Below are 17688 nucleotides of genomic sequence, written 5' to 3'. Positions count from 1 at the left end.
TTTAGTTCCCTGTGAGTGACGCCTTAACGCAACGTCAGTTGCCGCCCACTTGAACCGGAACCTCTGTTTTACTCCGCTTTAGCTCCGCCCCCTCGAACCGGAAGCTCTCTCCCCCGCCCCCCCCCCCCCCCCCCCCGCAGCGCTGCAGCTTCTGGTGTTGCTGTGAATGCGGTCCGTGCTGCTGCCGCACACACACACACCCCCCACCACACACACACACACACACACACACACACACACACACACAAAACGATGTAGCGTCCGGACAGATTTCCTCCAAACCGCCCGAAACATGGATGTAAAACCTGGACATGGCGCTGGAATGTGAATGTCGCGTGTGATTATTATTATTGTTGTTGTTGTCGTCGGTGCTTTGCAGCGGATTCGCCGAGGGGGGAGGTGTTCAGCGACTCACGATTTACGATTCGCGATCCCAACCTTGACGCCTTTACCGTTATCCGACGGCTCCGCTTCGCCGCCGCTCGTTTTACCGTGGGCCGGGAAATGGCGTGTAACGATCGGATGTCGGGGCGCTCGTAGATAGACCCCCACCCCCCTCGCCGTTACCGCCCCGTTTTCCATCTTCCCCGTCTTCCAGACCTCCCCACCTTCCCACCCCGCGGTGGACGCAAGGCACAGCCGAGCAGAACGCGACAGTAATTCATTGGAGCCATGGGGAATACCACCTCCTGTTGTGTCTCGTCGAGCCCCAAGCAGCGGAGGAACAACACCCACTCCCGGCTGGAGCCCTACCGGCCCGAGGCGGAGCTCAGCCGGGAGGACACGGGCTGCAACCTCCAGCACATCAGCGACCGGGAGAACATAGACGGTAAGACCGAGCCGTCGGGCTCGGCTCTCCTTCGGGATATCTCACACACGAGAACACGCAATGCAAGCCCCAATGGTGGGTTTAAAACAGGCCTACACACCTCAACATGAGAGGACCCACTTCTGGGGGGTTTGGGGACTGTAACCCAGCCAGGAACATGCAAAGGCAGCGTCCACCCACCAGCAATGTCACTAACATACAGGATTAACTTTTTGTGAAAGTTCTCAGCAAATAAATGCACCAGAGTCAGTTGCCGGCGAGCCGTGTTCAGTGCCATGGTCTACAGTGGTGACTCTCAACCTTTTTTTTTTTTTTTTTCTTTACCCCCATAGCAAGGACCCTCCAGTTGAGTCTCTGGGACCCCAATCTCAGAGAACATGTTTATTGTTGGATAGCACTTAGTCCAAACTTCCACACTTGTCTGTGCCATAGTTGCAAAGACAACAGTGGACCCACGGTCAAAAACAGTCCTTGTTGTACCATGTGCAGTGGTGCCCGCGCCTTGTAGCTGAAACAGCCCAAACCCCACGTTGAGAACCACTGTTCCACAGGTAGGCATCTGCATAAATAGTATTGTGGCATTACATAAGAAGCACTGGACTGTTATGTGTAGCGCAGAACGCGTAGAGCGTAGCGATGTTCTCACTATAAGTAACAATCGATATGAGGCCTTCGGTGGAGAGTCGATCTACAGGTGTGCATGGATAAAACAAGCTCTTGTTTAGGGCCGAGCCATCAGTTGTAGTCATTTTCTGTAGTTGTAGTCATTTTCTGTAGACCAGACAAAATCAAGGGGGATGTGACTCACTATTGTTCATTTGCAATTGTGCGCATTGTGGTAGCGGTCACGCAACGATTGCTTTTCCACCACTGTCATTTTGCAGCGTGCAGGGATTGCGGCGCTTAACGTCTGCGTGCACGTGAGCATGCACGTGACGTTGCCGCTCTCCTGCCAAGTCTAGAAGGCTGTTTGAATGAGTCTACTGAGGAAAGCATGACATGATTCAGCTTGGGCTTGCGTCACCATCATCACCATCATCATCCTCCTCCTCCTCCTCCCTGTGTGTGTGTGTGTGTGTGTGTGTGTGTGTGTGTGTGTGTGTGTGTGTGTGTGTGTGTGTGTGTGTGTGTGTGTGTGTGTGTTCACTTTTTTGAGTTGTTGACGCAGATAGTGTCTGTTGACCAAGAGAACTTTCGCTCAATGTGACGATTGGAGTTATTACTGTGAGGTGTCCTTCCGTCCGCTGCCCCCACCAGCACCCCAGCCCTGTGGGAAATTAGCGGGAAATAATGGCCACCAACATGATTCAGTGCCAATTAACATCCGCACAGCCACATATGTGAAAGAGAGATAGAGGGATGGATGCACAACTCTGTTTCGCAAGCAACCCATTCACCATATGTTCTCGCTCCCCGTCCTGTCGGTGGTTCTGAGAAACCCTGGACACCATGTCGACGGTCCAGAAAAAAACTCTCAATAGACCGTATTTTGTCCATACAGTAGTGATGAATTTTCAAAATGTTGTTGCCAGGGGAGGACCTGTGCACCCTTGAGTACGCGCTGCCCCGGCAAACAATGTAATCAGTCCGCAGAATTATTTGGTCCCATGTAAATAAAGGCCTGTGACATTCAGTGCGTCATGTGTCTACTACCTCTATTTAGCTCTCTCTAGGTTGACTGTATTTACCCCCCGTCATCCAAGGTTTGCCAGCCTCTAAAAAGAGGTTCAGCCAATACCTGTATGAATGGCAGACAGCGTTGGCTGCAATGCAAAGTTATTTAGTGTCAATCTGTTATCAATGTGAATTGTAGCAGATACAATGGTGCCGGCTCCAATATAATTCACTCTCTAATTGCTTTTGTCATGCAAATTTTGGGACCTTAAAACAAAACATGGGCCAAAGAAGGTTGAGAACCCCCTGCTCTTAGGGGCCTTTAATCTCAGGTCTACTTCACAGGTCCTTGTTGCACTGACGTTCAACAGAACTTGGACCTTTCCCTTTAAAATGTGTGTCAAACTCCGCAGTTGCACATGGCACAAGGGGGAATCGGTGCTTTGTCAGAATCGGGACAAAACATCACGAGTATCGGTCGACGCAAGGCAAGACACGACCCTAGAAGGGAGTCGAGTCGGTGGAGGGCTGATTTTGGGGCCGGGAAGGGAAGAGAGATTTGCAGAGGTGCTTATTGTTGTTCTGTTTCTCTTCAGCTATTTACACAAGTCATTAGGTTTAACCCACTGACCCTGTCATTGAGCATCTAATGGCATTCCAACGCCAGATGACTCCCGGACCCGACTCGCGCTTAAAGGGAAGGGATTCCTCGTTTCAAACGGGTCATTGTTCTCCGCCGTGTCCTGCCACGAGTTGTTTTTCCTATCTGGAGGACTTTTCGCACAGCAAATAAAGAGAGTGCTAAGGAGACCACGTGAAGTGGGAGATTTGTTATCTCCCTTTTCAGAATTGGGACTAAAAAGAAATGAGAACGGGTGTGGAAAAAAGAAACGGCCGCGTCGCCAATGCTTTGTTTTTTCAAATCAATAACAATACAAACGAACCTGTCTCAAATTTGAAATTCTGGATAAACATTGCAGCTCTTCATTAAACGGCTCATAAATTGGGGAGAGGATAAATACATCGTACTACTCTATAACAGTTTAGCTCTGATAGAAATAGCTACGATTTCTCATATTCAACTGCGAAATTAGTATGGTCATGGAAGGTCAAATATTTCATCCATGAGCTTGATTCTGCTGCATTGTCACCAATGATTCCATATATGTATGTGTGTGTGTGTGTGTGTGTGTGTGTGTGTGTGTGTGTGTGTGTGTGTGTGTGTGTGTGTGTGTGTGTGTGTGTGTGTGTGTGTGTGTGTGTGTGTGTGTGTGTTCCACATCATCGTCGGCTGATCGCAGTTATTTGAGCCGACCACAGCCAGAAATACAAATGTTAGGGGAACTAAGTGTATAATTGCAATTGTAAGTACAGTTCCATGATCAGGGCAGCCCTGGTCTGTACGTGGTGCTGCGTCGACTGCGTGGCTACGTGAAAACCAGCCAGAACTACTGCTGAGAGTGATGGCCACACTAACACACAAACACACACGCGCGCGCGCGCACACACACACAGCATTAATGATAATTTTATGATACAATTTTATTTATGACATTTCACCCCATATATGTATGAAAGTATGTATATGTTTGTGGCGAATAAACCTCTTGAATCTTGAATCTTGAATCCACGACAGGCTCTTTCGACTGCCTGCTTTCTCGCTCACAAATCACACAGGAATCAGATTTACACCTTTTCAACCTTTCCCACATCGTCCCCTCCATATACACTCTCTTCCCCCGATGTGGTGTTTACGCAGGAGATTCGCACAGGGGCCCGTCGTCCCCAATTTATCTGTATTTAAACGCCTGTGTGTGTGTGTGTGTGTCAGTTCTGCTATATTCTTCCCCCAGAATAGTAGTGGTGAGTCTGGTGTCTAGAGGCCCCGTCTCTCTCTAGCAGAGCCGGATCAGGGCATTAGTCTCTATAGACGGAAAAGGTATAGATTGTAATCAAGGTTTATTGGTCATTAGATGATAGATCATTGATCCCTGAGTGGGCGGGGGCCCGAGAAGAATCCATTTTACATCCTGAATGAGAGGGGGACAAACCTGGGATAAGCTTCAGCAATGAGTGAAGGAAACAGCCTTTTCTGCAAAATGAACAGACTTTGGAATGTGATCTATTTATAGCCTAATATGATATAAGGGTGCGTTTTTTTAAGTTTTTTTTTATTGTCATAGTGTTATTTGCTGTTACCGGGAGCGCAAGCCTTAATGTGCATAGAGTATCAGAGTTACAGTATAAAGGTTTGTTTAATAAAAGACATCTTTAAATGAGCGATGGCCTCAGGCTTTTGTCTCATCAGTGTTTAAAGTTAGTTACTGTATTTCACACACACACACACACACACACACACACACACCCAAATTGTAGGTGGTGTGAGCACACTGTGAGCGCACACACACATAGGGATGCGGACACGCACATACCCGCTTACACACACACACACACACACACACACACACACACACACACACACACACACACACACACACACACAGGCTTATTAGCCCTAGTAGGCTAATTGAAATCTGGAGATGGAATATTCGTGCCTGGCTGATGAGCCTGGGGAATCTGGTAGCTGTGAACTCCAGACTATTTGACCTAGATCTGCACGCTGGATGATCACGTTCTGTTCTTTGTTAGTTTAGCTGGCGGGAAATCCTCTCCGCCCGAGCCCCGGAACAGCCAGCACAGATGTGCAGATAAAACGTGATACGTGCGGATACCTGCATCCAGAGCATTTTTACTAAAATGTGCGTCGGTAGAATGACATAACAAAGAGCGCAAGAGACGGAGCCTTTGTTTCCCTTTTGAGTCAGAGCTTCAATTCCTTTTAGCCCCGCGGCTGTAGAAACATATTTTTAAGGGTGCGCTATCAAATGAGGTGGAATAAAAATAAACCAGACACTAAACAAGACGTTAAACGGTAAAAATCCACTCTCATTTTGCCAGAGAGTGAAACTGCGCATACAAATGGGTTATTTACGGTGTATCTTCAGTCATTTTCGCGACGTATCTGCGACCTCATCCGCAGACTTCCCAGGCGGCTTCAGTCGGTTCATCACCGTTCTGTCATTCCCTCCGTGTGTGTGACACGGGAGACGGGATTTTATTTTAACCACACACCGTCGGAAAAAGCACGTCCCTTTTGGATCACAAACTAAACTTCCCCAAATTGATCCCTTCCGCAGCTGGGCCGATGAGTTTGTCTCCGTGTGCCAAGGTTTTATTCATTTATTCCCCGTCGACGTCCTATAGGAGACGACGTCAAGGAAGCCTCTGCTCTGCTAGGTCTCCTTTGACACTGCATTTTTGACACTGCCATCCCCTCTCACCTGGATGCACGTGATGGTCTAGATAGGAAGTCACGGTGGATGTTTTGCTATTGGCCACTCCTCCAAATCTTGATCCGCATCCCAAACGAAACAATAAACAGCGGTATACTATGAATCCAATGTGTATTCACAATGATACGGCGAGAGGCAGAAAATGAAATTGAACTCAGTCATCCATGTGATTGCGGGAGGAGGGCGGTCTGGGACACCACATGCGAGCTCAAAACAGAGAATACTTTTTTTTACCAAAATACCCTTTGTAAACGCGTCACTTTGCTTGAAACGTCGAGTTTCGGAACGCACCGCCTCAAATCTCACCTTCTTGTAGTACACAAACAACGCTGTCATATCGGAAGCCAACTGTCTTACTTGATGTTTTTGCCAATAAAGCCGCCCCGTCTCCCCTTGATGAATGGCAAAAATGATTTCCGCCGGGGAAAGCTTTCCATTTCGAGGAGCAAATTGACTGACTCGCGACGTGTTAATCAGAGTGAAATTGCCTGGGACAACGTCTTTCGGGCGACCCGTCTGTCCTGACTCGGCGCTGTGCGTGGATGGCGGCGTTCCCCGCCGCACAAACTCATTTTCCCTTTTTCTTGCTCTCTATAAGTTCACTGACGTCTCTCGAATAATACCCAAAGGTAATGAACGGGCTCTTCTTGGCAGTTCTGTTGAAGTGAAGGCTTGAAGTCCGTGGAATTAATGGTGACTTATAAATCAAAGGAAGACATAGTGTCAGTGGTACTGTGTCAAAGATGTCTCTTGTTTTTTTTTTTTTTTTTTTGTAACATATTTTCTCATTTAGAATAGACATATGAATGAGATGCGTAGATGTACTGGCTGATTAATTTCCTGGCGGCAACCAGTCAACACTGTTCAGTTGCAACGTAACAGCCATTGTGCAGGAACCCTGACCTGCACATTTTTCTCCTGCAGATTTTGTGCACTTTGGAGTTTGTCCCAAGTGGCCTAATGCCAGCATCGTCAGTTTCACCCAAGTGCTCTGGTTTGACTCCACTTCCAGATTTGGCTAATTAGACACGCTTCAATTGCCTAGACGTGGGCGTAATTGTTGTTATTTTGAAACGGGCCAAAATCTCAATGATGATGTGCCGCCGCCGTACGCCTGTAGGAATCTGCGATAGGGCTCCAGTCTTCCAACCCCCCGAATCGTATCGTGAAATGAAGATATCGTGACACATGATAATTTTTTAGGTCAAAATGATAATGACGACAGCATAGGGCGGCATACGGCAACTAAAGGTCCACCAGCTTGCCAGGACCCCTAGAGGTGTGAACAGTGAATGAGCAACGCAGACGGTAGCAATGTTAGTTACAGAAAGCCGTGAAATAGGCCCCGGAGCTACAAATTAGAAGTGGGCTGGACCTCCGCAGCCAATACTGAATGGCCTACAAAAGGGAGGATAACGTTCTGTATTTCCTGTATATGTTCTGAGGCTAACATTGAGGTTATGGACGTATAATCAGTCGGCGTTAGCGGTTGGGGTGTGAATATCGGTACAATGCCACTTCAGTCATTTGGTTTAGTTCATGTGCATACACACCCCTACATACTCTGATTCACACACACACAGACAATGGTTCTCATGAATAACACAGAAGAGTGAATGAAAATGCCCCGCGCGGGTCACCTCAGTGGTTTGTAATGACATGACCCTCTTTGAATTCGGAGAATGTGAAGAAACTCTTGTTGGGGGCGTTCAAAATTCGAGTCGGAAAAGTGAACTTTCAGGCCAGGAAAGTGGGGGGATAAAGGTCGTGCAGAATACGTCGGGCCTATAGGTTTAAATGTAATTTCCGCACATGCAAATGTCGACCGGATGAAATGGACCCGCAAACTACATAGCGGAGACAGACGCCCCCACACTCCAACGGCTCGACTGTCATGTCTGCCGCGGCTTTGCAATTCATCCGACTTAATCTCGGCCGTCGCATTTCTTTGAACTCGTCGGAGTGGGCGAGTTCCACTCGGCGCGATTGGGTGCGGGACGCGACGCCAATCAGCTGCGACGCCACGGCGCTCGAGAGATGATTTTGGAGACGGCCCGTTGACAGACTGCTCACATCACCGCCTGTAAAAAAAAAAGAAAATAATAATAATAAAAATAATAAAATGGCAGGGAATAAATACCGTTCCACTGAGTCGGACCCCATCCCTCCTTCTGACAGCGCAGGCGGACAGCCGTCATGGTGAGCGAGGTGCACCTTTCGGCGCGCCTTGACCACCTTGTTTCACCTGAGCTTCAAGGATGGAACGCATGCATGCTGTTTTGATGTCATGAGTGTTAGTCATTTTCGATTTTTTTCATTCAGCTTTTTGTGGATGGGGAGGTGCGGGGCGGGTTACAACAAACTACTCTACTTTTGACAATTCAGCCAGACATTTGGTGTTGAGTCACAGAATGCTTCAGCTCTACTGTTTTCAATGTCTGTCGTTGACTCGCTACGATGGACGTGATTTATTTATTTATTTATCCCCCCCCCCCCCCCCCCCCCACTGTTTTTTTTTTTTTAAACTCCGTCGCTCAAACCGTGTGATGCTCCCTCGCCGCGATCCATCAATGGCGCCTATTATCCGGGACGAGAAGGTGGAGGAAGAGCGAGCGCCGGCGTCATGAAACCGTATCCACGAGACTATTTTCTTTCGTTTTACGTGCGCAAACACACACACACACACGCGTAGAGAACGCACTTGGCTTCGCGCTCCGGCGGCTTTGTTCCCCCCCCCGCCAGTCAGTGCTTACAGGAATGCGGACAGGGAAATGAGACGAGTCCCACGGTCCACTTCGCGGCGCATTCCAACGACATGACGTCGCACTGCTGCTGCCGGGGCGGAGGCTCCGGATGACCCACGGCTTTACGCGCAAACCGGTTTTCTTCCGTGGGGGATTTTTAAGTCAAATACTGTCTTACCTTATCTCACAGATGCTGATTAAGAAACTGGTGATGGAGCCTCATTATCCACGACACCAAACGGTCCCGTGTAAAAACAAATGTAATTTGGTTATAGAGAGTATTGTGTATCTGAGTTGGGGCTAATCTGGGTGTGTAATTGAGCGTGCCGCCATCAGATGGAAGTGCCGGAGGTGGAGATGTTAAATAGCAGGCGTGGAGGTAATTACCGGCCCCAGATCACGGGACTTTAAGCTGTTGGGGGTGGTGGATGTGGCCAGCATGGCCTTCATTTAGGGTGTTCAACAACCATTTTCGGGAGGCAGCACTTCCGCACGTAAATGTCAAAAAAGGGGCAAAAAGTCTAAAATAGCCAATCGGCCAACTAGTGGGAAGCACTAGTTGGCTGAGTAGTCAGTAGTCTAGTAGTCAGAACATTGCCGGTTCGATCCCTGCCTCCTCCTGGTGTATTTCTCAAGTGTCTTGGAGCAAGACACTTAACCCCTAACTGCCCCCGATGAGACTTGCATGGCTGCCGCCATCAGTCCATGAATAAGTTGTAAGTCGCTTTGGACAAAAGAATCTGCTAAATAACGTGATGTGACAAAAACGGGCCGTTCTCGAATTGTGTTTCACTGCAGTCTTGTGGAACACGTCTCTCTATTGCACCATCGGTCTTTCTTGATTACGTGTGTGTGTGTGTGTGTGTGTGTGCGTGTGTGTGTGTGCGTGTGCGTGTGCGCGCAGCATGGAAATGTCAGCAGGCCTCGTGTGGCACAGAACTTGGCACAGATGGCCTTCCCGCCGTCCTCGGCGCCTTCCACGGCCCGACACAGGATAAACCTCCAAGATAGAGTGAGAGAAAGGGCGTAAAGTTGTGTGTGTGTGTGTGTGTGTGTGTGTGTGTGTGTGTGTGTGTGTGTGTGTGTGTGTGTGTGTGTGTGTGTGTGTGTGTGTGTGTGTGTGTGTGTGTGTGTGTGTGTGTGTGTGCCTGTGTGCCTGTGTGCTTGTGGCTTCCTGTAACATTTACCGAACTAACACAATTATTTCTTCTCTTTTTTTTTTGTCTCACAATGTTGCCCCCTTTCACCCCTCGGTACCGAAATGTCGAATATTCATCCCGATGGGGGCATAATTGAACTTCCTGCCCAGGAGTCTGTCGGAATGGACCTTACGTAATGGATGTGGGCCTTCAGGTTGACCTTGACAATAGAGAAAATAGATGATCTGTACTATTTCAATGATTGAGGGACCAGACAGGAGGGTGCCGATAGACATGAGCTCTGACAGTGGTGTGAATGTAATGGAAGCCTGAGCGCCGACTAGTCCTTAATTGCCCCAGTCTAGGACTTCCTCGTCTCGAGCTAATTAATCCTAAATTAAGCAACGTCTCAGGAAGTCATTTTTAAATAAAGGATCCATTTAAGTCGGGTTATCTCAGTACCTATTTAGATGAAAGCTCGTTTGCGAAACCGCCCCCTTCGTCTCTTATTCCCCTAGATGATTTAAAAACGTTCAACTGCTATTTATTTTAATTTTTTTCACAACTTGTGACTGTTTTAATCGACACCATATCTGTGTTGTGTGAACATCATCCCTGTGACGTGTCACTTCATTGGATTGTTTTGTTTGTTTTATAGGCTATATGTATGTTGCTATATATATATATGGTAGAGAAATTGTTTCTCCATAAAAGATATTTCAATATTTTTTCCTATTTATGTGAGAGAGAGAAATGGAGACGAAGCGAAATGGAAAGAGGGAGAGCCCCTTTCCTCTCCAGGATGCAGTGCAGGTGGGCTCCACTCACCTTTAAGGGTCTTTTATATTATTTATAGAGGCCCCAGGAAAGGGAAGAGGAAGGCGCGGGGAGAAGGACCTCCGACAGGTGTTGCTGAAACTAAGCCGGTGCGGGGATGGATGGGCATTGGGCTTTTTTTTTTTTTCCGCCAGGATTAACCTCTCCACAACTTCAAGGCGCATGTTTACATGTTTCATTAAAAGAGACAGTGTGCGGGATTTTCATGAAATGACCCGGATACTAATACCGCTTGAATATAAATCTAATATAAGGCCGAGGGTGTGTCCAGAAGTGAGGTGAAAGTTGCTGTAACGGCTGCTTTGGCATTCCTGAAGGTTTCGCGCTTCCCTCTCCGTAATTTATATGTATTTGACTTTTTGGGCTGCCATATAGAGGCGCCCAGGGAGCAGTTAGGGGGTTAGGTGTTTTGCTCAAGGACACATCAGCACGCTACCAGGAGGAGCCGGGGATCGAACGGGCAAGCTTCCGCTTACCAGACGACCCGCTCCACCTCCTGAGCAGCTGCCCCCTCATGATGAGTATTTCATTAAACTAGAGAAGCAACGGTGATGTCATGCCCGTTTTGACGGTTATTTCTTAAGTAGGGTTGGGTACCGAAACCCAGTACCACCACGGCACCGGTTCCCATACGATCGGTATCTACCGGGGCTGAATCGCAGACACAGATTTCGGGGGGCCTCTTTTCGGCGCCAACGCCCGAGCCGCCGATTGAAATATCCGCCCTCCGGGTTCTACCCCCGAGCGCCTCGTGCACCTTCACGTGACGACGTTATGCTTTGGAGCGCGGCGCTAGGGACCCTCTGTGTGACGCCCCGCCGCTCTCCTCTCCCGGGCGACTCACCTTCCACTTTTGGTCGAGAACCAAACCGCAGCGTCGCTCGTCAGTGTCACCTTACGGTCGCTTAGCCAGTCGGACATCCGAGGCGTGTGCTAGGTTTTCGCTAACCGATAACGTCCGGTTCATAACAAACTGTCAGTTATTTAATAACGTCTGACACGTGAAAAGGATGTGAAAAGTAATGAAGGACATATGGGGTTAGTGCATAAAAAAACCTTTAATTACTGGAATGGCACAGTAAGTAGAACGTGTTGATGATGTCAGGAGAGGATTCATATTTTGACAGGGAACTAGTAGACATAGTTATATTTGGGGACAAAGAACTGTTGAATTTGTAGAAGAGTAGAAGTCTAGAGGTTTGCACTTGGTATTTATTTTGCGGTTCTCGATTATTATTGTAACTGTCATTTACTGTTAAATTATTGGGGTTGACTCAGATTTTATTGATAATTTATTTATTAATACATTGTTCAATTTATTTGCGTTTGAAATAATAAAAAAAAAAAAGTTTACATTTTTTTCGCTTTGAATTATAAAAGTATCGGTTTAGGCACCGGTACTTTTAAAACTACCGGTTGAGCGCTAGTACTGGAAAAAACACAAAAACGACGATGCCCAACCCTATTCTTAAGTGAAGCAATCAAACACGCCCAGGATGTTTTTGGCTTTGAGCTTTGTGGCAGATCGCGTTTTCACGACCGCTGTATCGGAGAAACCAAACCGTCGCCGTGGCGTAGGTTAGTTGAGGCATCCAGGCCATTGCAGCTTCATCTGTAACCTGAAGCTTTGTAAACAAGAGCGGTCGTGCGGTATCCATGTCAACTCATCCATAATTAACCCCGGGGTTGTAGAGCCGGAGGACTCCGCAATATCACAACAACACACGCTTACAAATAGTGTGTGTTGTAACGGCCTGTGGTTGCACATTTGCCAGCGCCAGTTCCCTGAAATGAACGCAGCCCTGCCCCACTCCGCCGTCAACACCTCCAGCCCATGTGTGCCCGTTCGACCAAATCACTCCGGTGTGTCAGGGAAGCTGGGCTATGATATCAAGGTTATTGTTTATTATATGGCTCTGCGGAATGCTCGATTCTGGCTGGTCAATATTAGCGGCGGTAAGCAACCACTTCTCTGCCTAAACCGAACCTAATAGCCAACCTAATTCCTACCTAACTGAGACGAACTGATTCCTAAAACGCAATGCAGTTAGTGAATAGAAAAATATAAATAAAATAAAATTACAATTAAAAAAAGACTCAAAAAGATAATACAAAGTGGGGGTACAAAATAGAAGGGAATAGAGTTATCTGGGATAGGCTATTTGTACAGTATATACAGATATGTGCAGTAAATTGCATGTGAATAAAGTGAGTATGGAGCTATACAGTACAGTATACAACAGTACCACACAGCAATACGCTACATAAAATCGTTTCAAACAATATTCCTTCTCAATATATACTTTTTTTTAGTATGTAGCCGTGTAATAAGCAGGATAAAAGCTCCTGCACATTATCCCTTACTTATCGTCTTTTTTCTCCGCGGCCCAGTATCACCTTGAAATGGAGGTATTTTCAATCTCTGACATTCCCTCAATGAAATGTCAGGGAGTTTAATCTGAAACAGCAGATTTCTGGGAAAACTAGATCACGGTGACGAATCCCATTTTCTTCATCATGGAACTTTAAATGCTTGAAGTCCCATGAATCGCTCCTCGTAATCATGTTTCACAAAATATACTGTAATTCCGATGATATAGTCTTTCCAGCGCTACGGCATGGGCGTCCCAAAATCTGCCTGTGCAGACGCCGCACCCGCCTCGACGCTCCGACGGCTGTCGCGCTGGATGTCACTTCTGGCTGGTGCCATTAATGGGGCCAGAGGTGACACATGGCTGTCAGTAATGCTCCCTTTCCACCACAGCTGAAATGCTGTCACGCATGTGACGGATACATTTCAGAGTTTTTAAATTGGTGTGAGCACCCCCACCCCCGGCGCCACCCTACTGTATTTTTAATTTTTTTTTATTTTTATGTAATCTGAACTGCAGCATACTTGTGATGCGGGGCAGGACCAGGGGAATCTTGTGTTGACCCCGCGTGATTATAAACATCTTTTTACATCACTGGAAGTTATGAGCGTCAAAGAAGCTCTCGTTGTACCTCTTTTCCCCAATTTTGTTCTCTCTCTCTCTCTCTCTCTCTCTCTCTCTCTCTCTCTCTCTCTCTCTCTCCCCCTATTCTCTTCAGCACCACCTCCTCCTCCCTCCCTTTGTTGCTTAAATATGTTTATCTTGTGCACTCAACGGTGCAGTGTCCTCAACTACCGCGCCACTCAGGTGCGATTTTTATTTTGCTTGCAAGAGAGCGAAGGATTGGTGGCGGAGGAGGGAGGGTAGGAGAAGGAGAGGGAGCAAAAGATAGAGAGTACAAAAATAAGCCTCCATGCCTGTTTTTTCTTTGATGGACCTGCCTCTGCCAGCTGATTCCTTTCAAGCCGGCGTTGCCTAGCTACAGAGATCCGATGAGGAGTGGAGGGAGGAATGGGAGGGTGTGGGTTTGTTTTCAGAGCTGGCTTAGCGGTTGTCAGAGGGAGAAGCCCCTCCGTCCTTATAGAGAGTGAGTGTGTGTGTGTGTGTGTGTGTGTGTGTGTGTGTGTGTGTGTGTGTGTGTGTGTGTGTGTGTGTGTGTGTCGGTGGGTGTGTGTCGGTGGGTGTGTGTCGGTGGGTGGGTGTGGGTGTGAAGTTCAAGAGCTGTGTGTGTGTGTGTAATAGCCTTGTGCACTGAACTCTACCTCTGCACACCATTTCCCCTCTCTCTCTCTCAAGTCATTCGTGTGTGTAAGTATATGTATGAAGTACATAGAAGTAAACGGAAATATATAGAAAATGCAAATATATAGTTTCCTTTCCAGATTTAAAAGGGCAGCCATCGAGAAATGCCCTCTGAACGTTTGCATTATTGGCAAACAATGACTTCTATTGCACTGCACCTATTGTGCCATACTGCAATGAAAACAGAAGTGATAGGTGAAAAGTGATAATATCACTTCTTTACACTTTGTGTGTCAGCATTAGGGTTGGGCGACACGTCAATTTTCCTACCGGCCACCGTCAACAACCAGCAATTGCCGATATATTTGCGTGTTTTGCGAACCATTCTCGCTGATCGGGCTCGGATAAATCTCCCGCTCCTCGTCGCCTCTGTCTGCAAAGAGTATTTCCGATCCAAAAGTCTCCAATCTCCATCTCCACTTGGTCTTCGACAGTCCTTTGCAACCATCGTGCAGAAAAGAACTGGCAAAACCTACGCTGGTCTTTAGCGGCAACACGATCCGAAAGCTGCACATGGCTTGACGTTGCTTGGATCTGTCCAATCATCTCTCGTCTCATTGGTGGAATGCGGTGGATGGTAACCCGAGCTTCTGGTCGGCTGAGTGTGACATCAAAGCCACGTTGGTTTGCCAAAAGCGAGGACCATCCAATAAAATGAACGGCGCGTGTGATTTCACCGGGAATGAAATGACTCGGAAGCGACGCATGTCATTGTCGGCGGCGAAATTCTAGGTTAATAAAGACGGGTGATTTATTTGCCGAGTGGGATTCTCGAGGAGTCAGACAGTTAAATGATCAAAAATAAATGGATAAAAATCGCCCCAAAAAATTGCCCCCCCCCAAAAAAAATAAAAAATAAAAAATCTATATATATATATATATATATATCTCGCGGCAAATCCTCTCGTCCAGGACGGACAAGAGGAATGTCCTGCTGGGGGAAGACTGTTTCTGAACGCCGAATGTGACAATGAGGGTAAAAGTGCAGCTACATACCTTTGCATGGATGCACATTACGTACACACCTTCATATTTTAACTGCCTTCTCTTTAAATTACACCCAATATAGACAGATGGGTAGATAGGCTTTTGTGCTTGTGCGCGCTTTTGACGTCTTACCTGTGCTGGGTTTAGTTCTGCGCGGCGTCGCCCTTCCTTGTCCCCACATCGCGACTCGCCAAGACAAATCACTCCAAAATTGCCACTTCCCCGGAAAAAAGGTTAGGCTTCTCTTTGATCAGACGTGATGACTGCTATATTTGGCAAATTGAAACACACTTGAAAACCTGACTGTACAGGTTTAATCAGAAAAGATGGGTGCTTTGATTAAAAAAAAATAAAAATAAAATAAAATTGCCCAGTCAGACCTATCCCGCCGGAGGGCGTCCATTGTACGGGAATAGCGCACATCAATCCTCCAGCTAACTAGAATGGAGTGCTCGGCCGGATGGCTCAACAGCTCTGTTTCTTCACCACCTTCTAAGGGGGCGATTTATCTATTTTCAAATACGGGGAAGATCTTGTGACTTTTATTTTTTATTTTTTTATTTTTCCGTTTTTCAATCGCACCACCAATGGAAATAAACTCTCCTCCTTTCATCTCGATGGCTTGGGCGTATCATTTGATAACACACTGTCGACAGCCCCTCGGTGAGAGCGCGGGGCCGTCTGGAGCCCATCGGGCCGTGCGTCTCGCGCGCGCGCGGGGGTGGGGGGGGTGGTCTAGTGAACACCCAGCGACGGGTCCTTTTTCCTTCCACTCTGGGCTGATGTTCTGACCCGGTGCCAACCCCACGCACGCTGCCAAGTCCAGCCTGCTGTGTCAGGCGGAGCGCCAACTGCCTGACAGCCGTGGTAGTTACATCTATTCCTGTCAACGCCTCGTGTGTGTGTGTGTGTGTGTGTGTGTGTGTGTGTGTGTGTGTGTGTGTGTGTGTGTGTGTGTGTGTGTGTGTGTGTGTGTGTGTGTGTGTGTGTGTGTGTGTGTGTGTGTGTGTGTGTGTGTGTGTGTGTGTGTGTGTGTGTCAAGTTCAAGAGCTTATTTGTCACATACATATACAGTACATACGGTGTGTGTGTGTGTGCGCACGATGGGGCCTAAATATATAGTTGTTTCGTTATTGGCGATATGTCTATATTCAATATCTCTTGAATGAACTGTCCAATATGTATAAAAGGTAGTACTGTAGTGTCCGGGTCCTTTTGCTTTTTCCTAACTCAAACCACAGAACAACAGTGATAACCACCATCGCTCACTATTATGTCATAACAATAATTCAATTGAAGCATTTACATTCATTGCGTTACCGCAAATTATGGCTAAAATAGCCTTGTGCAGCCCCGGTACTCCCTCAGCTCTGTGAAGCTCAAACGTACGTTCGGGCTTTCGCATGTTGAGATAATTAGCCCTCTTTTTACTATTCTAACAACGCTCTCAAGTGTGGTGCCCTCCCCGCCCACTCTCAACCACCTTGTTTGCTTGAAGGAAGGAGAGTTTTCAATCTGGTGAAGTGGGTCCATCCAGCAGTCTGGGATTTTGACATGCACATTTAGGAAGACAGAAGGAAACCCGGTTACTCATGACACAGAAATCAGACTACTGTTTACTTGTCCGTTACTTATTGAGTGTGGCTGAATGATGCGGTCGTTATTATCGGAAAGCATCATTCTGTGGTTGTACCTTGTTGTTGTTGAGGCGCACACACCGTGTGTGATGGACCAGCCTCAAATGGAAGCTGTTACCTGCTTGATTTGGGCTCTAAGGGAGATTGCTGGAGCCCCAATCATCGCTTGGGGCGGGCGCGCGCACGCACACACACACACACACACACACACACACACACACACACACACACACACACACACACACACACACACACACTCTTGCCTTTGTCCACTCCACCCCCCTAACAATGGAGCGGTCCCGTCAGAGTAGCCACGGTCCCTTGGTTTCATTTCCTCTTCACTTCCTGGAACACAGGAAGTTGTGCGCTCACTCCCCGGACGGGGTCAGAGTGAGTCAGAGAGGGCTGCAAGGTGGGGTTCTAGGGTGTACGGGGGGCGGCGACCCTAGGCTCGAGAGGAAGGGAGGGAAGCTGCGTCTAAAGAAAATGACTGTAAAACTATAGACCAGAGGTGGCCTGAGACCAGCTGCAGAAATGGACACGCCCTGCGTCCGTGGACACAGGCTGCCGCCTCGCTTTCAGACTTAGAAAATACTGTTCTACTGTCTAGTTATGGTAGACCTAACTTTCAAGTAAAAAGGAGGCGAATGTGTAAAAAAGGACCGGCAGAGTAATGCATAAGAATATTTAGTTTAAAATTCCCATATTTTATACTTTACTTTTTATACTTTATTTATCTGGACTATTCATCGGATTGGATTATGAGGATCCATCGGGACCCGGTGGATTTGATTTAAGAGCTGTAAATATTTTTGCTGTGGCCCCACTTTACGATCGGCACTCATCCTCGCATCGTCCTCATCCTCCTCCTCAT

At 47.4% G+C, this 17688-nt stretch overlaps 1 protein-coding gene across 8 annotated transcripts in view; it reads left to right on the top strand.

Moving 5' to 3' along the window:
- Window positions 1–432: 432 nt before the first annotated feature.
- ccny (cyclin Y) overlaps window positions 433–17688 on the top strand; it is a 34744-nt gene continuing 17488 nt past the window's right edge. For all 8 annotated transcript variants that reach the window (XM_080020611.1, XM_080020610.1, XM_080020606.1 and 5 more), the window contains exon 1: window positions 433–829. In XM_080020611.1, coding sequence (XP_079876737.1) covers window positions 673–829 — 157 coding nt within the window. In that variant the 5' untranslated portion in view covers window positions 433–672. The remainder of the gene's footprint in view (window positions 830–17688) is intronic.

Source organism: Zeus faber (assembly GCF_960531495.2).
Source record: "Zeus faber genome assembly, chromosome: 19".
NCBI classification, from domain to species: domain Eukaryota; kingdom Metazoa; phylum Chordata; class Actinopteri; order Zeiformes; family Zeidae; genus Zeus; species Zeus faber.
Note: the sequence above shows the minus strand (reverse complement) of the source record. Positions and strands in the feature narration are given on the sequence as shown.